Genomic DNA, 22,864 nt, shown 5'->3' with positions numbered 1-22,864 from the left:
ATATACCAAACAAAACGTTCTTAACTATTTCCACAGTCATTTTTTTACTGCAATTTTACTGCAATTAGCTATAGTAGGTACGAAAGAGAATTCAAACTACTAGAATTTCTTATGACATAAAATCAGTCTTTTTTACCAATATACATATTAATTAAAAGGTTTTTTGTTTGCTTTTATTTTGATTAGGTTTATATTTATCATCTTATTGTATCATTTCATCATCTTTTTGCTATTATTAGCAAACTAAAGAAATTTAATCTAAAAATAAGGGCACAAAATAATTGAACAGAGCTTACTTTCAACCTGAACACGGCATGATTTACCAGAATATTCCAAGTAAATTTTTAGAAATGTATATGAAAATTTTATTACTGCATAGGAAAAAATCTTAAACTTCTATTCTTCTGCCTGTAAAGGAAAGACATCCAAGTTGCACAATACTCTGATTTTGACTGGGACACATCCCCCCTCAGCCCCTCAACATGCATTCTGAAAGTCTGCTGCACTGATCATTGCTTCCAGCTATAATTTATGAGTTGTAGTTGTTCCTATGTAGAGAGATTTATTTGAATACATTGCTAGAGTCTGTAGCTGAGGGATTTTATTTTTTAAACTCTATTAAAGAAAACCAAAGCAAAGCAAAGCAACAATGAACTGGCAGAGTGACTTATTCCCAGTATATGCTCGGTGTCCTCCGTTCAGAGACTCCCAGCAACCAAAGCAGAACATTGTCTGGAGTCCAGTGAGGATCTGGGGCTCTCACCTTTGGACCTTTGGCAATTTGCTCTGAGCTTTCTAAACCGTTTGCCTCAGCTGCTTGCTACAGACTATATAAATGGAGGTCCAAGTCAGAAGGCTCATTCTCCCTCTGAGGTGGTAGAAAAGAGGTGAAGAAGAAGGAAAAACTGAGAAAAAGCAGCAAGAGTGTTCAGGGCTCACCATGGGCCCTGTGCAGCTCTTGCTGCTCCTGCTGTTTGTCAGTAGTGTTCTCACACGTAAGTACTGTCTTTTATGTTAGTGCTTCTTGCTGCTTTGTTTGTGAGCCCCTTAAAACAATAATGGAAAAATCAGCACCGCAATGGCTTATAAAATTGGAGAAAAATTGGAAATTTGTAATTTCTTTCTGTAGGGTTCTGTAGGACTGCACCATTGTAGGAGCATCCCAGTGTAGAAAAAGTCATAAATGTTGGCCAAAGTCTTTTGGTCACAGTTAATGTATTTTGCAACTTGTAAGAAATTCTCAAAATTGATTTTTGATCTGATTGTTTTTCTGTAATGCTGTCTTTTTAAACCCCCATGGACATACTGTATCTGGAGATACCATACAGGCTTATTCCCCCTGTTGATAACCTATTTTGCAGCAAATGTGAAGATGGACAGCAATAAATCAAAATGTATTTGGCAGGCAATATGACATTTGAAATACAATTTTGTGTTGAAGGAACAGTGAACAATAGCAGTAGTAAAAGAAGTAGGCCAGTAGAGGGCTGGGTTTTATTTTTCCTAAGATCAGAAATGACAGCCTAGATCAGTATGGTGCTGTGGGTGTGAGCTACCTTTTCTTCCCAAGAAGGGGCTTTTTAGAATATGAGACTGTAGTGTTACTTAAGACCTGAGTAACCTTAAAGAGGAAGTGGGTCTCAGGCAAATTATGCAGGTCTTGGTTTATATGCAGACCAAATTCATCATCATAAGTACAATTCTGTTGACCTAACATTCTGTTGTTGACTGATGTTATACAATTTTAAAGGATGTGCAACTTTCTCATGGTTATCTATAGTGTTATTACTATTACAACAGTAATAGGGATAGTAACAGGAGTATTACTGTTTCTATTGCTATTACTGGAGTTAATGTTAAAATCTATTTCTAGAGAGTGGTCAACCTTAGAATTCCCAGAATGAGAATGTAGAAAGTCTGCAGAGAATACTATAGAGCTGGAATTCATGTGTGATATTCCAAAAAAATTAAAAATTAATGCATCAAATATACTAGATTATATTTTATTTTGTATTAAATAGAGTAAAATGGGGCATACCTGAGACAGATTGGAGCAAATGATTCTTCTTAACTTGAAAATCAGTGTTCTTTTCCTCTGAAGAGTGACCTCTCAATATTCAGAATAGATTTAGTGGCAGCGAATTGTAATATTAATCATGAAAGTTATCTTTTTTTTAGAAGTACAAAAAGCAAAATATAACCATTCATCCATTACAGTATTTTTGTGTGCTCAAATAGACTAAAGTTTTAATGTAAATTGTGTTATAGGTATCATCTGTCTACCTCTGCATTTTGTCTACACCTTTTATAAACTTTATTTCACATAACATAGGGCTTTTAAGTACAGTTGCTTTATCTAGAAGCTGATCCTTCTCACTTTAAATCAAAGTAATTTAATTCAGTGAGCTTAATCCAGTTCTGAAGTTTTGGTTCACAATATGGCAACTGCTGTAACTCTCTAGATTTGACTCTGTACTGTCAGTTTTAATAGTAGCTTTGTTAGTTACATCAGTGTACCGGACTACATCAGAAGTTGGGATAAATTAAAAAGATCTTACGATGAAAATGTAGTATTTCTGTTTATATTCCTATAGCCCATGTTTTATAGCCATAAACTGCTTTTCCAGCTTTTAATTCTTGTTTTTATTCTTTACAGAAGAAGAAACTCCTGAAAGTGGAAATCCAGGATGTTCAAGTAATTGATTTCTTACATCTACTTTTGTTATCTTATGTCACCATATTATCTGCATACATCTTTCAAAGCTTTACATTTCCTATTCTTTAAAACTTCATCTGAAAAAACTGAAACAGAAATGACCACAGTATTGTGAGGTCTTTATTTTAGTTATGCATAATTGGCTCAAAGAATTTTGAAAGTTTCCTAAGACTGGGGAAGCAAACATAGCTTTCTAAACTTTTAAAATGGTCCCATTAAGAAACTACTTCCCATTGTTCCACTGATTCCTTGTTAGGTGCAAATCCCTTAATCTAGAAATCCCTGTTTATCAGATGTTTATCAGTGAGTTTATATACATTACACTTTACTGTGGGCTGCATCTCACTTCTCATTTACCCTTCACAGTGGCTGCTGAACCCATGGGATTGCCCTTGACTATTTAACTAAATACCTGTAGAATAAATCATCAACTCTTGTCAGCAAGAACAGCAGTTGCTTAAAGCAAGAGGAGACTCAGGAAATGCTGACTTCATGCTCTGTCTTTGCAATGAACTCTGACTGTCCCTGACTGCTTGGTTAGATACATAATGTTCCACCATAGGGTCAAAGTACCAAATGAGTTGTTTTGTTCTTTGTCCCTTCGGGTCTTCCGGGTATTTTGGGGTTTGGTTTTGTTTTGTTTTTTAATTTTCTCTTACTGGATGCTTCAGCACCATCTCCAGGAAGATGGGTTCATGTCATCTGCCTGACTTCTGGGCTTTATTGCCAATAGCTTGTGTATTTTTGCCACAATTAATTATATGGTATTTGAATTTCTACTCTTGCCACTTCCCTATTCCTTTTCCATTTGTGTCTTCTCAAAAGCAGGGAATTAAGCAATAATTAACCATTTGGCTTAGCAAAGTAGATACTGGCATTACAAAAATTTCTGTTTAAAAGTTAATTACTTAATTCAGTTTTCTAATGTTTGTAAGATGTTGATTACTGTATGATAGTTACTATTAATTATATTAATTCTGTTTAGCAATTACATGAAATTAATCTCAATAAAACACTACTGAAGTATGTAAAACTTCTAAAAGTGATGGTCAAAGAGGAAATAGGAGATTTATAGCAATACTCTTCTGTCTGAATATGCAATTCTGTGACATAAATGGCAAGGTAATGTTGCCATTGGCCTCTGAAATGATGAATATTTTATGGAAGAGAAAGTGTAAGCTACATTGATGGCATGCATAGCCAAGGAAAATCAAACAAATTTTATTGTGGGTGTGAGGGTTTAGGTCTTTTTTTCTTTCTTTCTTTTTTTTTTTTTTTTCTATAAGATTGGATCAGGATTCTAATATGTTCAGGCAGTCACAAATAACTACAGAGAACCAATTTAGGAAATTGCTTTTTATTCAGCATCACAACGGCATCCCAGTCCCAGTGATGCTCAGTCTAAACAGAGGGAACAGTAACTTGTGGTTTGGATAGACGTAAAATATCACTTAAAGTGCTCTATCATGGGCATAGTTTAAAATGAGGCCTACAGTTAGGAATGAATTGTAACTGAGAATATTGTTTGGCCTACATCATGCATTCCAGATACCATAAGATTTTACATCCCTTTATTTGACACTGAGCCAAGATATTCTTTTCTTTATATCTGTTACCATATTCATGCCTGCTTGTAGGGTTTAAAATTACAGATGAATTGCTTCTGTAAGCAACAGGGACATATTGAACACAGGTGAAATTCATTCCTTTGAGGAAGCTCATTAAGTTTTGAATCTTCCTTTAAGAAAAAGGGAAAGAGCTCTGCAAACACTTTTCTCTGGCTTATTCTTACACATAGCTTAGTGCTTTTGCCATGGTCTGGATGGTCTTCATATACCTAACATTTATCTCCATTAAAAAGGGTCTACTTTAGTAAAATTTGCTGATATAATAAGTGAATTAAGACAGAGTCTGAGGAAGAAAGATACTCTGTAAATTCAAAGGAGATGGTTTTGAGGAGTTCTTGTTTTGATGTTCTGTATTTTTCCGTGTTTAAATGCTTTCATTCTCATTCATGGGAATAAGATAAAGCAGCTCCTTGCGTTTGAATTTTACTAAGAAAAGTGAACTGAAATGAAAAATTTTATTACAAAAAAATTGAAACCTACCATTTGATTGGCTTAATTTAGATGAAATAGGTTAATTAATAGGTCACAATTAGTTAATAGGTCATTAACTTTAATGGGCTGTGATTTGAAGGTAGGATTGTATTATCAGGTCTCATCAAACAGCAGTGAACCCAAAAGCTTATCCTTTCCCTAAGAAGTTTTCTCTGAATATATGCTTCAGAAAGTATCCAGCTGACATGGAGGCATTAATTCTTTGACTGAAAGTTCTTCTGTAGTGAACATGCAAGGAAATGGTGGGAAAGTCCTCATGTTTCCTTTATATGTGGCACTCAGTTACACAAAATTGAATGTATATTGTGAGTTTCTATGTATTATTTTCTATGAAATCATAAAAGTGCTTGTGTTTTCCTAATTGCAGAAGATGCAACGAGATTTAAACACCTCAGAAAATATGTTTACTCATATGAAGCAGAAACATCAAACGGGATCACAGGAACATCAGATGCTCGAAGTGGGTCAAAGATCACTTGCAAGGTAGGGGAAGAGGAGTAAATACAACCTTGTATGTAGTATGCTGAATAACCTGGGAGATATCAACTGGGCAGCATCCTTCTGTGGTTTTCAAACAAGATCTTTTGAAAGTCATGCAGACGAGGCCTTCCCTGTCCTAGACAGAAAGCACTGAAGATTTTGGAAGCCTTTCATACAAATGTGCCAATGCCTTTCTGGATGTGGCTATACTTGTAGATGTGGAAGTACCATCTAATAGTTCAGTTTTCCTTGACTCCCAGGCTGAGTTTACCCACATCCACCAAGCAGTTCTAGAGTTGAACTGAAAAAGCTCAATGATGCCATAAAGACCACTTGATAGCTCCTTGATGGAAAACCAAGCCATGATCAGGACTCTAGGAACAAAAGGTCCCATGGACCATTAAACTATTCAGTATGCCTCCACCTCTCACAAAATGTTCCCAGCACAATTTTTTTTTTTTCTGAAATGGAGTAATCGGGGAAATTATTTTATCTATGTATCTACACACTATTCTGACAGAGTCTACACATGGATTAGTGTGATAATTCAGGTTTTCATACAGTTCTTATTGTGCTATACATTTTCAGAACGTAAGCTACTTGATTTCCATGTGTACTCTATACTTCATGCCATTAGCCAAGCAAATAACTGCTTTCATATCTTCTCCCTCAGGTTACCTTAACCTACTTAGAGTTCTTTGGAATCTTTCCCAACAGCTGCTTACAGAGTGATTCTGACATTCAACCAATTCCAAGGAAGACCATATTTTCAAAACTGTAACTGGATGATTCTGGAAGCACTGTAAAGAAAAATGGTAAATATGTTGTATTTGTGTTTTCAGGTTGAACTGGAGGTACCACAGCTGTGCCACTTCATCCTGAGGACAATGCATTGCTCCCTGAGGGAGACATTTGGTGTTGACACTGAGGGAAAGCCCATGTTGAAAAAGTCAAAGAACTCAGAGGACTTTGCAAATGCCATGTCCAAGTAAGCAATATCAATTCATCACTTCCTGCAGCCTTAACATTAAGGCTTAACACGTTACAGTTTGAAAGTGTTTTTTCCAGGCTTAGATACATTTCATGGTAACATGACAGCTTCATAAGCTGATTCTACAGCAAAGCTCTCCCTGATATAATTTAGGGCTAAATTTGCACAGTTCTCTGTAGCGGGAGGAGCCATTCTTGCTCCTGAAGCTCGATGAGCTGCTGGTCTCTTCCAGGACTCCAGCCACCACACAGCGCTTCCAGGGTAGAAGTGTAGCAGGAAGAGCCTTTCTTGCTCCAGAGGCTCGACGAGCTGCTGGCCTCTCCATGCCTCACACCAGAGTGAGCTGAGCTTTTCTCTGTGGGTGTGTGTTCCACCTTTATTGGCCCCCTGGCCTTGCTCATGCCCAATAGGGGCCTGTCCTAATCAGGCACAGGTGGACTCACACCCACTCACTGGCAATTCGAGGCACCTGATTTATCTTATTTCTCTACAGTTCTCAGTTTCTGGTAGGGAAGGTTTGTTTTTCTCTATCCAGAATTTTCAGAGGGAATGTCTTTGTCATTTATGCTATCTACATCAGGAAATTGCTGGGTAGTCCCTTGAAAGTGCACTGCTCCTTGTAAGCAAATCCTAAAATGGTTGTCTGCAGCTGGTTTAAGATAATTTTCCTTTTGCTGACATGGTACCAAGACTGCAATAGAAGGGCATTGAGACTGAAGTCCAGGTTTCCTATCATCATCTTTAATGACCTCTGCAACTTACCTTTTCCTAACTTACCTGCTTGCGTAACTCATTGCTACTACTCCAGTCACCAAACGTGTTTGTCAGTGTGTGTTCTACTTTGCTTGTTTCAGTGCCTCAGTATTCACTCTTTTTTCACAAGGCATAGATCTCAGAACAGCTTTAGACAGTGTTAAAATATGTTTTTCAGAAAGCAATCAGGATTTTATTTAAAGACGGCAACTACTAGAGAATAATTTCCATAATTTTGTAGCCTGCTGCAGTAGTTAATAATTACCTCACTCTCAAAATTTACTTATCTTCTCTCTGATTTTGTGCAATTCCAATTTCCAGACATTGCTCTTGATGTTTGTTTGCCCTTAGATGACGTAGTCTGGTGATATCAGAATGTCCTTGGTTAGAATTTTGCTGCTTTAATACTAATACTCTGTAACAGTAAATTATAATACACCAAGATAAACAGGATGCTTTAGTTGTAGTCCAGCAGTGTTTTGATAACGTTATTTACTGGGTGGCTTTAAAATTATTGCATAGTAATATTGAGATATTTTCTGGACAGACATGAGCTAAAATTCAGTGTTCAGGATGGAACAAAAGTCAAGCTGTATCCAGAGAAGGATGAACCTCTGAATGTACTGAATCTCAAGAGAGGGATCATCTCAGCTCTGCTTGTGCCAACAGAAACAGTGGAAAACATAAAAACAATTTCCATGGTAGGTATTTTGAAAAGCATTCACCTGTTTTCCTTAATAAATGGAATAAACATCACCTATGAGAGTTAATCCTGAACATAATTTGCAAAAGACCCAGAAATTTAGATGAGAAAAGGTGCCTCTCAGCTAGATCAGAAAATGACTGACAGTATGAACAAAGACACTGATTTCTTTCTTCTTTTCAGGATACTGTATATGGAACATGTGACAGTGAAGTTGAATTCAAATCTAGAAAAGGAAATGTTGCAGAAGATATTTCAATTAACAGAGACCTGAAAGCCTGTGACAACTTCAGTCCCATCAGAAATTATGTCAGCCCTGTTGCCATTGTAAAGGGACTAGTAAGTACACCATAAAAAAGCTGCATCACTTAAATTCACAAACTACTACAAGTAGATTTGGTATTTATCTTCTCAAAGCTTACTTAGGTTTTCTGCACCCTTACGTTTGATCAGACTGTGGTTTTATTGGCAGTCAGTAGAGAAAAACAGATGCAGGGCATAATTACCTACCTTCATTTTCTTCTCATGAATTTTTAAAGGAGAGCTTTTCATAGATGGAGTTGGTGCCATTGACTCCATGATAACATATTAGATCACGTCCAGATTTTTAATGTTGGTTAAAATTTTCAACATTCCTGTGTCATATAAAGCATCACCAAAAACCTGATGTGTATGTGATATGCAGGAGAAGAGGGTTCTAAATGCCCCAAAGTATGTGGTTTGGCATTCTTTTCAGGCTACTTGTATACCCGCACTGATTAAGTGCAATGTCTTGCATGAATATTGGAAGATTTCTTCCTGATATCATGGCATCTGCTCTTCTGAGTGTTTACCCTCAAAAAAAAAAAAAAAAAAAAAAGGATTTAATATCATGGTAAAAAAAAACAGAACACTTCATAACTTCTGCTTTTTTTACAGGCTGTTGTATCTATCTTTAAAATGGGTATAGTATGAGTAAAATTTAAAAGAGCATCAGCTGATATGAAGGGCCTGAGCTACTTTAAAAACTGGTTTCTATGAAGGAGTCCTTTGTAGACAGCAGGGGATCAGTCAGGAAATAACTACAAAGCCAAACACCTTAGTAAGGCCTGAGGGAAAATTCCCACTGAAATTTTCCCTGTGAAGAGACTTAAGACTGAAGATTGGTGCTGGCACAATTTTGTCTAATTGAGAATGATTCCAGTTATGCACCTTTGTTTCCAATATGCTGAAACTGTTAATATTAAGGGAAAACTGTGACAGCCTTTAACATGCTGGTTTTCTTCCTATACAATTCAGTAAAATCTGTTTGTTTTACAGAACATCCCATTGTCTACCCTTCTCAGCAGCACTCAGTTCTGTCATTATAATATTGATGCAAAGAAAAGGCATATAAGAGATGTTGTCTGCAGTGAAAAACACCTGTTTCTGCCTTCCTCTTACAAGTAGGTTGCTCACAATTTATTACCTTTCATTTATAAATATTCATTTTAAATGGTGACATTTCACATCCTGCCCTGACTTCATTCACAGCTATGGATTCTGTTCTCAGGAAGGCAGGATGAATGGCAAGATCTCTCAAAAGTAATTAGAGTCAACTAAAACTCTGAATTTTTCTTTTTTTCTGCTAGAAACCAGTATGGTGTGATGACAGAAGTCAACCAGACACTGAAGCTTGAAGATACTCCAAAGATGAACAACAGGAATTTTGATGGAGGTATAGCTGCAATTCTCAATAATACAAATATGGGGACAAAATACAAATACGGGTTAAATGCACGACTTTTTGGTTTTAAACTTTGAATTTAATAAAAGTTGCAGTTGGGGGACCAAAAAAATTCAAAATTTTTAATGAAATTTGAAAAATTTAGTCAAGAAAAGTTGGGGAAAACCTGAGAAGTTTAAAAAGATTCTATAATTTTAAATAGTCTTTTTAATATTAATTTTGAAATTATTCTTGATAATTAAAAATATATATTTAGCATAGGAAGTAATTTTAATCTTATTGTAAATTAGTTTAACCCTTTTTAGTGAATAATAATTTCTTACACAAGTTTCAGCTTCAGCTAACAAGTGTAAACTGTCTGTGATTAATATAAATATGGTTCTGAAACACACTTTTTTGATACATGGTTGTTATTCCTAGTCATAGCTTATTTCTTCTGAGACATATTCATTAAAATTTGGAAGAGGAAACTGTGTTGATATACAAGGTGTTAAGGAATCCTCTTCATGAAAATTTAAAAGAATTTTTGCAAATAATCAACTTCTGATGAATTATATTTAAATTCAGTTCCATTATTTTTAGAAATTGTTCAGCTGTTAAGCTTCAACAGTTATGATATAAAATAATGTACAGAGTTTATACTAAATGTATGACAGAAGTTGAAAATTAAAACAGCTTGTTCATAAAGACATAAAAAAATGCAATTTCTTTAATTGCTAGATGGACTGGAAGAGAAGGGACTTGCACTGGAAAGTACAGAAGCCAAATTTCCCAGGCAGGGGGATGCTGTTCTGAAAACACTTCAGGAACTGCAGAAACTTTCAGCCTCCCAGCAGAACCAGCAGAGAGCAAGACTCTTCTACAAATTCGTTTCTGGGCTCAGAAGTTTAAATAACAGTACTCTTGGCCCCCTTGTACCAAAGATGATGGAAACTTCAAGGTGTGTTACAACAGCTCATTGTGCAAGTGCACCACAGTTCAGTGTCATAGCAAATGTTTTCTAAAGCTGATGATTTGCTGCAAGTGGTTTTCAATTAGATGTTAATTAGATGTAAAGAGTGTCTCAGAAAGATGATTATCTAGAGAGACTAAAACGTGGTCATGTCACATTTTTTCCATCAGGAATACTGTTTGGTATTAAATACAGTATTGAATATTAAATATATGAGAACAGTGTAGGGATTCAAATATGTCTAAAAGTTCTTGCCTTCTATGGAGAACTAATACTGATTTGATTATTCCACCAAATTTATTGGAGAAGCCAAACTATAAAGTAAAACACATCCCACTACAGGGCTTTTCTCCTCACCACCATTCCAAACATGTATGCCAGATGCATTCTGTGGACACTTTATTAGAGCCAAATATCTTTCATACATTTTGCTCAAGGACAATGACTGTAATTCCAAATGCCCAAGTCTGACTAATAGCAAAGAACACGGTTTTGAAAGTGAGATTTTTGGAGACATGGGAAGGCACGAGTCTTTTTGTTCTGACTCTGCCCTCCACTCCTCACCATTACTTTTTTGTCCTAGCTGAACTTGGGTCACTTCACACATACTTTATGTCCTCAGTCTGTAGAGTGACTAGAACCTAAATCTAGTTCAAAATATTATAATACTTAGAGTTGTGAAAAGCTCTGTTGTGGAGGAAAAAAATTTCTTCTATGTAATTATAGTATTGTCAATACTTTATTGTTGTTCATAATTAATCATATTATCAGTGTAACTTGTAAAACTAAGAAGATTCTTTTGGATAAGCAATTGTGTGATTTGCTTCCAGACATACATAAGCATGTGTCATTTACATTAAAACACCTTAATCAACCTGTCAGATGTTAATTTCAAACATGCAACATGCAGGAATAACTGGAAACAGGGAATTAAATGATCAAAGCCATCTGTTTTCCTTCCAGTTCCATTACAGTCCAGGCCCTGGTACAGTGTGGAACTCCAGAGTGCTATGGTGCTGTCCTTCAAATACTGAGAACTGGAGATGTCAATCCACTTGTGGTAGACCTGGTCACATACACCCTGGGACTATTGCCTTCTCCAACTCCAAAAAGAATACGGGAGATTCTTAACATGGCCCAGTATCAGCCAAGCAGAGCTTCTTTTTATGCTTTGAGCCATTCTGTCACTAAGTAAGTAATGCTAGCATGTAATTGCACCAGTTAATCTCACAAAAGCCTTACAATGCTTAGAGTAAACTCTCAGAGTAGCCACTTTTTGAGGACTTTTTGTTCTCATTAATTTGCCCTTTGGGAATAAAAAATGGATATTTCCTATTTTATCCTTTTGTTTCTAATGTGTTTCTCTGTTTCCTCAGGTTCTTCAATGAGAAGAAGATTGTGACAGAAGAAATAGCAGATGCTGCAGACTTCATGATGTCTCTGCTTGGCACTGATTGTTCTGGGGAAGATGAACTCACCTACCTCACACTTCGGGTATTTTTATTTCCTTCTTTCCTTGCACAGGCTGTTATTGTACTACATTAAAACTATCATAGAATCATAGAATCATAGAATCATAGAATCATAGAATCATAGAATTAGCCGGGTTGGAAGGGACCTCAGAGATCATCTAGTCCAACCCTTGACCCACCGGAGCAGTTGCTAGACCATGGCACTGAGTGCCACATCCAGTCTTTTTTTAAATGTCTCCAGGGACGGAGAATCTACCACCTCACCGGGCAGTCCATTCCATAGCCTAATCACCCTCTCCGTGAAGAAATTCTTTCTAATATCTAACCTAAACCTCCCCTGGCACAACTTAAGACTGTTAAGACTATAACACATGCATCACTCTGTTTCTCTTAATGCGGAAGAAAAACACTTTTCTGTGTTCTTATCAATGACAGGCTATTGGAAATATGGGTGCAGTAATGGAGGAAGCTAAACCCAACCTGAAATCTTCTCTCAAGACTTGTATCAGAAATGAAGCTGCATCAATTTCAGTCCAGAAAGCAGCCATCCAGGCATTCCGGAAAATGACTATTACTGAAGAGGTAAATTGGGCCACAAGAACCAGCATAAAATGTCTTCAGTTTACCTTAACTATTAACAGAATTAACTGAATATGCAGTATTTGATAGTTTTGCTGTCTCCTTTTTAGCTGTCTCCAGCTAAATAACTCCTTTAGTTACTTTAATTTCCCTACACATCCCCGAGAAGTTCTGCAGATTTCAGACTTAGAGGGTATTGCTCCTTTGAGATGCACTTGCTTTCTACATACAGTCTCAGGGAACTTTGGACCTGTGTCTTAAATGGAATTCTGCTTACTTAAAGGTGATTTTAACAAACAAATTACTCAAGATCGTAATGAATATAACTAAGAGAAACAGGTCCCTAACATCACGAAATTAAAACACCTTCTACAGAATGGGCATCATTATACAGAGCAGTTTTTCATTATATAATGAAATATTTTCAATGTGAAGAGAAATGCTCTTGCTTCCAAAGCTTACCAAGAAACACCTGGAAACACCCAGAGCTCACATTCTCAGTTTAAGTTTATCTACAAGTATTAAAAGCTTTTACTATCACTTATTTTCAAACCATGTTTTGTTTTTTCAGCAGATGATTTTGATCTTTTCCTATACTGAATGATTATTTTTTCTAAAATTTGAGAATCTGTCTGCAGACCAGAACACTTCTGATACCTAGCAATCAAAAATCAAAACTATTTGTTTGGAATACTTTCTCAACAAAAAAAAATACAAAAAAAAAAAACCTTGCCAGATACAGAATGGGAAAATCAGTTTTAGTAAATATATAGTTTCAGTCACATTTTCTGCTAAAAGAAACTACCAAACTAGCTTCAATTAAATATTTTTGGCCAGGTACAGAATATAAGGTACAAAAATAGCTATACAGTCCTGAAAAAAATGCATCCTGAAAATTATTTCACCCTATATATTCCCAAAAGAGTTAAGCAATATCATCTACCAGCCAGCTCATCAGTGCAAACCTTCCTCTACCCATATAGGACCGTTCAACACTTCTGAAAACATTCCAAGAAGGTGATGCACCTACAGACAAACGTCTAGCAGCCTATCTCATACTCATGAAAAATCCTTCCCCAAGTGACCTCACAAAGATTTTGAAAATCCTTACAAAGGAGAAGAATGAGCAAGTGAAAAGCTTTGTTGCCTCACACATTGCAAACATCCTGGACTCTGAAGAAGTGGGTATTGAAGAGTAAGTAATAGTTATATACTGATATTCTAGGAAGAACAAAATTCTGACCAAAGTTGCAGCAGTAGTTATTTAGGAGTGCATTTTTTGCTTGGGTTTTTTTGTTTTTTGTTTTTTGTTTTGTTTTGTTTGTTAGTTTGTTTTTGTTTGTTTGTTTTCTTTGCTTGAACAAGCACACCAGCTGAGAATATACATGGCTGGGTCAGAGCAGCAGCATCTTCTTTCCCCTAACTTTATGTTTGCTATTATTTTGTGCAGAGAATTAGCCATTTACCATGACCTCTGTTTTATGGATGTCTGTAAGTGACTCAAGAAATGCCTCAACTGAGACTAAATGTGGTTTTGGAATTTATACTAATTATATTTGCATTTTATCCTCTTTCCTAGTCTAAAAGGCCGAGTTGAAGAAGCTTTGAAAGGAAGCCAGGTTCCAACAGCCAAAGATTTCAGAAAATTCTCACGAAATTATCAAATTTCAAAAAGAGTTTCTGTCCCTGGAGTTGATCCTATCTCTGCCAAAGTAGAGGGAAATGTGGTATTTGATCCAAAAAGCTATGTTCCTAAAGAGACCATGCTAAAAACCACCCTGGATGTGTATGGATTTCACCCAGGTGACATCTTTGAGGTACAACAATTATCAAAAACTTTTGCTAGTATTGAACTGTTTTCTTTCTCATTTCTGTTTGCTTATAACAACTTTCTCTGAATAATGTATTGTTTTTGTAAGCTTTGAGAGAAAGTTAAAGATCACTGTGATTACAAGGGGACTTTCATTTGATCTCAATGAGCTTTAGAGCAAACCATCCGTTACGTGATGTCACTTGCCACTGGCTGGATGGACGACCCTGCTGGAATTATTAAAGGCCTCAGCTAGGGTAAATGAACCCATCTGTAACAAATTGACTTCATGCTAATGAATCATTACTGGCACACTGAAGTACTCATGGTAGATTTTAAGTAAGATACAGCCTATGTGTAGGTTTTTTGTTGGACCTCACCACAGATAAAATTTATTCAAAGACCTGGTATTCTGTATCTTCCCTTGAGATCAGACTTGTGGAATACACTGAAAATGCATTGGAGAAGTCTGTTTATTGTAGAGCTCCAAATAAGTGGGGAAACTGTCTCAATCACTGCATTGTCCTGTTCGTTTCAGCTCGGCTTGGATGGAAAGGGGTTTGAACCAACATTGGAAGCTTTGTTTGGGGAGAAGGGATTTTTCCCAGACACAGCAAGCAAGGCCTTGTACTGGGTTGATGGCAGAGTGCCAGAGAAGGTTTCCAAGGCACTTTTTGACTATTTTGGTTACTCTCGGGATGGCAAGCAGGATCAGGTATCTAAAGAATCATTTTTTACACAGCAGAACATTCCTATCTTTTCACAATAATTACAACAGTTCCTACTCTATTGTATGTAAACCTTCTCCTCTTCTGGTCAGATAAAATAGAAATCTAGGCAGCAATGGTTTTTCTTATGTATATGGGACAGGCCTTTGTCCGGGGACAAATCTGTAAGAAGTGCATGTGTAGGTTATTTGACATTCACTAAGTAACTGGTTTACATATATGATATTACAGATTTGTCATAAATTGGTGTTACTAATTTCTGACTGAATTTTCAGGATATCATGAAAGGAATAATGCTTAACCTTGAAAAAGTGCTGAAAGAACTGGGCAACAAAGAGTCTCCTGAAGGAAGAGCATATCTTCAAATCCTAGGAGAAGAACTTGGGTACATGAAACTCAATGACTTCAAATTGCTGGGAAGCATGATTTTAAAGAGCATTAAAACTCTTCAAACTGTTCCTGAAGTGGTATGTTTCTGATGCACCAATGTGTATCATGAATTTCTTTTGGTTTGGTTTTTTCCTACAGGACATTTTTAAGATTTAGGTTGTATTTTTCTATTAGCTAAAGAACAGGTAGTTGATACCAGCATGAAAATAAAATTCTTTAAAACAAAATTTCCAGTTTAGTCTGAAGGGCTCTGAGAAACCCATGAAGACTCATCAGCAACCAAATGGAGTCCTCCTGCAAGATGGGTGAGGATAAGGGAAAAGGGAAAGCCCAGTCTTTATGTATCACAGAATTATCACAGTTGGAAAACACATGTAAGATCACCTAAGACCACCTCGTAGGATTGAGATATCTACCAGAACAGTGCCCAAAATCTTAGTGTTGGCCATTATGTTGTGCTATTAAATTTCTACTTATGGGCATATATATTAGTATTAATCAGGCAGTCATAGAATCATAAAATCTTTTGGGTTGGAAGGAAGAAATATTTGGTAAAACCCTTCTCTAATTGAGGTGAAAAAACTCTTTGCCTGACTTTGGGGAAGCCAAAATGTTACATGTTATTTAAACAAATTCACCAAATGATCTGTGTGTATCAAGGCAGGTGATAAAATCTAGATATCATTTAAAGCTGAGATTTTGATAAACACTCTATAGTACATTTTTGAAGCAAGGAATCTGTAGAAATTATTTTCAGTACCCTATATGAAATTAATTTTTTTTATTTTACCATTACAATCATTCCATGATCAACTTTTAAGGTACAAAATGTAATATTCCAAAGTGCAGAATTGTGAGTGTTCATTTCCTTGTTTGATTCACAGATTGCACAAACCATCTCAAAAGGTGTTGACAGGGATTTATTTGTCCACTACATGTTCATGGACAATGAGTTTGAACTCCCAACTGGAGCAGGTTTGCAGCTGAAATTTACCTTGTCTGGAGTAGCAACACCCGGGGCCAAAGTAGCTGTGAAGCTTCAGCAAAAAAGTGTAAGTCTCAACAACTGTCTTTATTTGGCCTCCTAAAAACCTACAGTCTCATTTAGGGATAAAACCGTAACACCAGAATTTTAAAGACTGCAAAATACTCTTGAAATGAAAAGAGAAACTTACTTAAAAAAGGACTCCTGTTAATTTGTGGATAATATATACATTAAAGGAAGAAGTAATATTAAATATGAGACAAAATAAAAATTATTAATTAAAAGCATTTTAATCACCCTTCAAAAAACAATCCACTTAATATCTGTTTATTTCTCTCTCCCTGACCTCAAATGGGAAACTGAAAAAGCTGCAGCACATGAATTTGCTGTTCAAACCAGTTAATAAAATTAAAATATTTTGATGTGGCCAATTAAGAGTAAAAATTACGACTTTCAGTTAAGAGAAATATTGAAAATTAAGTTAAATTAAACTTTTTTTTTTATCTGAAGAGAAAAATTTTGCAATTGTAGCTATTAAAGAGCATGTGACAAAAAGTAATTATTCAGTTAAAATCAAATATTTCCATTTTTTCCAGTTTAATAGCTGCTTTCCTCTAACTAAGTCAAAATTTTTTATAAATTCAGTTCTCCTAAACTGTGAGTAAAAATTAAAAAGAAGTCTTCAAATTTAGTACTAGTTGCCTTTTTTATACTTTTGGAATACTTTCCAGAATTTTGTATTCTGTCCCTTCTTTCTGTAACTGCCAAACCAAAAGCTTGAAATCAGCTGTTTTCTGCTTAGAGACATTCACATCTTGGATGCATTTCTTTTTTGTCAAATAGGTTACTCATTGTTTTTGAAAATAGCTTTTTTTTTCTTTTCTTATTTTACAATGAAAAACTGGTTCTTGTCTTCAGATTTAAAAATACATGCCATTAGCTGCATGTATTTTTTTTTTTCTGAAACATGGGTATTTTTACAGTACAGGCAAGGTTTCTTTGTGTGATCATCTTCATGTATTTTTTACCTTACCGTTACCACTTATCTGATCCCTCTGCTTATGTGACTTAGGAATCAAATATTTGAATAGCAAAAAGACTTATGCAAAGTCTGCCTCTAGGTTGTCAAGAATATTGCTTTTGTTTTAAAAAATCACTGATAAGTGCATTGGGCAAATAAATACACTGTTTTGTTTTTATTAAATAGATGCAAGCTGAACTCATTGCTAAGCCCTCAGTAGCAATTGAGTTTGTGACATACCTGGGAATAAACATGCCTGAATTTACTAAAAGTGGTGTGGAGGTCAATTCTAATATATTCCATGAATCTGGAATTGAAGCATACGTTAGTATGAAAGCTGGACATCTGAAATTCAGTATTCCTGCTCCAAAGGCTCCAATAAAGCTCCTCAGTATCAGGTAATAAGAACCTCAGTGGCTTTGTTCTTCTTCCCCTTCTTGGGAGGGTAGGGCAAGCATGGAAAAATTTTCACTTCAAAATAATCCCAGATGTTGTGAAACTGGGATAGCCTCATCTCTAAGGTAAAGCAAATAGCCCAGCTAAGAGGTGACTTGGAGTCAAGGCTTACAAATTCTAAAATCTTGAACAGAACACTTACTATTTCTATTATTTTGTTTTCTTTCATATAGGATTATTATGCCTATTACTATACTGAATTTAAACAAACTACTTATATGAATATTAGAGAGGGGTAGATGTCTCAATACACAGATTAATAATTAGCAATAATAAGTTATAGTAATAATAAGCTTGATCATTTAACCACCTTAATGTTATTTCAGAAAGCCCCTACCCTAATAAGCTATTTTTATTCATAAAGTACCTTGTTAATAGTACAATATCTGAACACCTGTCCTGGGAATAAATGGATTGCTTTTCTGTTCCAGCAATGCACTGCATTTGGTGTCTCCAGCCAAAACTGAAGAGATTTCACCTCTAATTGAGAATCGAGAAACCCGAAGTTCCTGCAAAGCTTTCATTGCTGGTCTAAATTTCTGCACCAAAATATTGTACTCTAATGCCAGTGACACAGAGGCAGCTCCATATTACCCCTTGACTGGAGAATCCAGGTAAGTCATACCAATCTTAATCATGTTTATTTTGCATTTACTCCTCTTCCCCCTTAGCCCTCTTATCTATCATACCGCCTCACATAAAGCTAACCTTTAAAAATCTTTAAAAACAGACTAGCAAAAGAAGCTCAGAAAGAGAACTTGTGATAACTACTATTTGTGGTCATGGAACAAGTACTTATTTACAAGACATTGCTTTACTCCTTCTTTAGATTTGAAGTTGAAATAGTGTCCACAGGAGAAGTAAGGGAATATTCTGCAAGTGCAAACTATGATCTGCAGAGAGAGGGAAATGACCTGATTGACACCCTGAAGTTTGCTGTCCAGGCAGAAGGTAAAGGTCTGAAAAAGCAATATTGTTTAGCTCAGTTTTGAATTGTGTCATTTAAAGACAAAAATATATGCATGAATAAATCATAATAAAATTCTTTACAATATAAAATAGAGTGCAATCTTCACACCTAAACAAGCCAATGCTTTAACTCACATTTAATTTTTATACAATCCCAGTGCAAGATTTTCATAAGAGGCTGATTATTTTATCCCAAAAAAAAAACTTTTCCATGGCTTAAATGAAAATGTGATGTTGATGGACAGAAGACCCCAAGTGAATTTTTTTCTATATAAGCAAGAGAAAAATAGCATTTCTGATTAAGTATGGTAGTAAAGCATATGAATTGAGAGGAACTGTATAAACAGTAAATGTTTCAAAGGAACATTCTGTGAAGTGGCAATCTTTTGTAACATAATTAGTGAAGGGATTAGTTTATCACTCCATAGTGGATTTAGAAGATGAATAAAAGGAGAATAAAAATGACCCAGTTTCTGATTCAGACTCATCAAATGTTGTGTTAGATCTTCAGGCTGGTAAAATTTCCAGTTGATCCTTTTCGATTTTTCTTTTAAAAAACATACAAACAGATTCTGTTGTTGGGAATAACCAAAGTACATTATATTTTCCAGGGGTAAAACAGCATGAGGCCACATTGACCTTCAGGTTCAACAGAGACAGAAAGATTTTGACCAGTGATGTCCACATTCCAGATGTTGATGTTGACTTTGGTACAAACTTCAGAATTACTGATGAGTCCATTTCTGGGAAGAAAGCCTATACCTTTGTCTTAGACTTCAACAACAAGAAGATTTCTGAAGTTACTCTTACTGGCCAGATAAGGTAACAGAGAAAACCACTTAGACTTTTACTGATATCTTTGAATAAATTAGCTGAAGGGTTTTTTGAAGGTACAAAATATCCTAATTTTGATAAATTGCCTATATATACAGAGACATGTAAACCTGACATTCAAACCATCTTTTCAAATCCTTGTAGTATTTTATTTGTAGTCCATCACATATATGTCAAATAAATACATCTAATACACCACATGATCTTTCCTTCTATATGTATATATATATAATTTGTAGTAGAAGTTCCTTGAGCTAGTACTTCCATGTCTGCACACATGACTACAAGAATGACATTGTGCTAGTGTTATTGCAGGTGTGATAATCCAAGGGTATAAACAAGGCAAGGTTTGTTCAGAGAGGCATTATCTTTTTGCTGGGTATGTTCAGTTCTAAAAAAAGTTATTACATCTCCCCATGAAGAAATCTAATGGCACTCAATAATCAACAGAACCAAAAATAACTGAGAGCTTCCTGTAAAAATTCCCACGCTTCACGAAGAGAATATTTCCGGGAACACCTACAGGGGAGCTAAAAAAAATGTTCAGCTTGCCAGGGTTTCTCAAGTTGTCTGCCTCACAAACCCATGGTGAAATGAGCTGATCACATTCTTTAATAAACCTCAATCTTCCATGGAATTCTGTGATCTTGATGATGCCCTGGAGAGTATTTGTCTTTGCAGTTCATGCAGAATTGCCTCTGATATCAGTGGGAGCTTTGGACAGATGTCAGGGACCTCAATTCCCTTTCATTTGCACTAAAATAATATTAGAAGTTTGCTCAAGTCAACAAAGTTAGAGAGAAATAAGACAAATGTAAATAAAGGAAAATGAAGCCCAGTGGCATAATATATTTTGTCAAGTGTTTTGTTTCTATGCAATTCATGACCACAGTCATGTATCCTTTAGGATCAAATTCAGCTTAGGTAAGGATTTCAGAATTTAGTTCAGGTACAACATTACCAAGACAGGTACATGGTTCCATCCATTTCATTTTTATGTCATTATGTCAGTATTATAATAATTTAACATAGGTTTCCCAGAGTAACTAACAGAAGCTGAAAATCTTTATAGAACTGGAACAGAGTTTACAAGTTCAAGTCAATCCTTTTTTTATAAGAACTATTATGCCTTTACTATGGATTTAAATTTCAGGAGGCTGAAATTCCTCCTGAAACATAAGTGGAAAATTAGAGTGAAATGTATTATATTCACATTTACTTTTTATTTTCACAGATATGCTGGAATGGAAGAGGCAATGTTAAGAGGCATCATTTCTGTTCCTCGCCTGCAAACTGAACTTAAGTCTGAAGCAATGGTTAATTATTCACCAACCAAAGCATATCTTCAGCTGAGCTCAACTGCAACAACTTATGGAAATTCAATTTCAGAAAGAGTTCTTCTCCGATATGGTAGGGGCAAAAACATGATCCACATGTGTAACTTCTAAATTTAAACATCTTGCTTCAGTAGTTTGTAGTATATTCCTAAACTGAACATTTCTAATCTTATGTTTTTCTTTTAAATTAATAATTTCCAGATTCTGAAAAGGTTGAGCTGGAGTGGAATTCAGGCACCAGTGCTGCTGTGAAAAAAGTGCTTTCTAGCTTCCCAGTTGACTTTTCAGAGTATCCAAAAGCTTTAGAGAAGCGTGCCAGTGACCTGCTGGACCGGAAAGTGGCTCTCACTGACATGACACTGCGACACATTGTGTCACAATTCATCCTGGTATGTTTCAGCTTATAATATGCATTAGAACTTGACCACATAGCCCAGGTCAATTCTTGCCACTCCCATGGAAGCCAAAATGGGAACTACTTGTAAAAGTAGTTATGAGATTGAATAAAATGAGTGTTTCCAGTGTCACTCACATATTAATCATGTCACTGACTTTATCAGATGCACAGATCTCTGTATGTAGGTAGTCACAATGGCTTTCAGATAACTTACTGGCAGGTCCTAAAACTTATTATTTACTTCGAAAAATGTGTCTCCTTGTTGCAGGCAACAAACACCTGGCTGCAAAAGGCATCCAACGATGTCCCCTATGCCCAGACTCTGCACGACAAACTAAGTGCACTGCAGGAACTGAACTTTGACAAAATTAACCTGCCTGTAATCACCATTCCTGAGGAACTTTTCCTGAAGAGGTGGGGAGACAAATAAGGATAGTCAAACAGAAACTGAAAACAGCTATTTGTTCACATTTTTGTGTTCTGTTATTTTACTCTGTTTTATAAAACAGTGTGGAATTGCTGTAAACAATAGCATAAAATTGGAATGATAACAAAGAACTGTAAGACCAGAGAGAGGAAATTATATGGTGGAAATAATGCATGTCTAATATAGATCTTTTCCTCCAGCAGCCACTCCTGCAGTATATTAATATATCCTAAAGTATTGTGTTATACAGTAATGAAAACTGAACAAAAATACAGTGTTTAATAGTCTTTGAGCCACAGAACTAATTAAGCCAGGTTTCCCAAAGATTTGTGTCCTGCATCCTTGTAGACCTTCTGCCTTTGGCCATAGCTCTAGTTTCATTACTTTTTCCTGTTCAGTCCCACTGGTCAGTCCTTCCCATTCCCCTGCACACACAGCTTGACCTCCACCAATATATTAACCTGACTGATTCCCATGGCTGACTCCATCTTTCACTTGCTCAGAGGCAACACGTGCCAGGGTTGTACACATATGGATTGAATGCTCCCACTGCTCTGGGCACATCTCCTCCACCTAATAGAGTTTCACATAACTAGAATAAATGTATTACCCTTCAGATTTTTAGCTCTCCGTCAAAGTTGGTAGAGTCCATGCAATATGTTAAATATTTCTACAAATTATGGTTTGACAAACAAAAAGAGAGACTGGAAGGCAGATAAATAGTATATTTCTTCCATTTCTAGGAAATTAGACTAGAAGTCAGCCAAAGTGGGTCTAGACTTTAAAATGCTCATACACCTGCCAGGATTTTCTCTCATTACATTTCCTAGCACATATTGTTCTTGCCAGTTAGTGTTTATATCACATTGTTTTCTCTGCCTTTGAAGGATTCAAGTAACAGTGTTCCTTGGTCAGATCTTCTGAATACACCCACAGCTACCACAGTGGCAAGTAGTAACATGTCTATATAGTTTTCCCATGAGTTAGGGAAGTATTGATGGCTGAAGTGCATGTAAAGGACAACAGAAGCTTGTGTAAG

At 35.9% G+C, this 22,864-nt stretch overlaps 1 protein-coding gene across 2 annotated transcripts in view; it reads left to right on the top strand.

Annotated features, from left to right (window-relative positions):
• Nucleotides 1-853: 853 nt before the first annotated feature.
• Nucleotides 854-22,864, top strand: part of APOB (apolipoprotein B) — a 37,334-nt gene continuing 15,323 nt past the window's right edge. Inside the window, exons 1-24 of one of the 2 annotated variants that reach the window (XM_008490729.2) lie at nt 854-995; nt 2,657-2,695; nt 5,204-5,319; nt 6,159-6,304; nt 7,608-7,761; nt 7,947-8,102; nt 9,063-9,187; nt 9,374-9,459; nt 10,189-10,408; nt 11,384-11,611; nt 11,797-11,914; nt 12,328-12,474; nt 13,455-13,666; nt 14,051-14,288; nt 14,820-14,996; nt 15,285-15,476; nt 16,284-16,451; nt 17,592-17,803; nt 18,293-18,475; nt 18,691-18,812; nt 19,442-19,652; nt 20,899-21,074; nt 21,203-21,390; nt 21,667-21,812. In XM_008490729.2, the coding sequence (XP_008488951.2) occupies nt 941-995; nt 2,657-2,695; nt 5,204-5,319; nt 6,159-6,304; nt 7,608-7,761; nt 7,947-8,102; nt 9,063-9,187; nt 9,374-9,459; nt 10,189-10,408; nt 11,384-11,611; nt 11,797-11,914; nt 12,328-12,474; nt 13,455-13,666; nt 14,051-14,288; nt 14,820-14,996; nt 15,285-15,476; nt 16,284-16,451; nt 17,592-17,803; nt 18,293-18,475; nt 18,691-18,812; nt 19,442-19,652; nt 20,899-21,074; nt 21,203-21,390; nt 21,667-21,812 (3,815 nt within the window). In that variant the 5' untranslated portion in view covers nt 854-940. Of the gene's footprint in view, nt 996-2,656; nt 2,696-5,203; nt 5,320-6,158; nt 6,305-7,607; nt 7,762-7,946; nt 8,103-9,062; nt 9,188-9,373; nt 9,460-10,188; nt 10,409-11,383; nt 11,612-11,796; nt 11,915-12,327; nt 12,475-13,454; nt 13,667-14,050; nt 14,289-14,819; nt 14,997-15,284; nt 15,477-16,283; nt 16,452-17,591; nt 17,804-18,292; nt 18,476-18,690; nt 18,819-19,441; nt 19,653-20,898; nt 21,075-21,202; nt 21,391-21,666; nt 21,813-22,864 lie in introns of both variants that reach the window. The other variant, XM_030447004.1, reaches the window with a different exon arrangement.

This window comes from Calypte anna, chromosome 3 (genome assembly GCF_003957555.1).
Source record: "Calypte anna isolate BGI_N300 chromosome 3, bCalAnn1_v1.p, whole genome shotgun sequence".
Lineage (NCBI taxonomy): Eukaryota > Metazoa > Chordata > Aves > Apodiformes > Trochilidae > Calypte > Calypte anna.
Note: the sequence above shows the minus strand (reverse complement) of the source record. Positions and strands in the feature narration are given on the sequence as shown.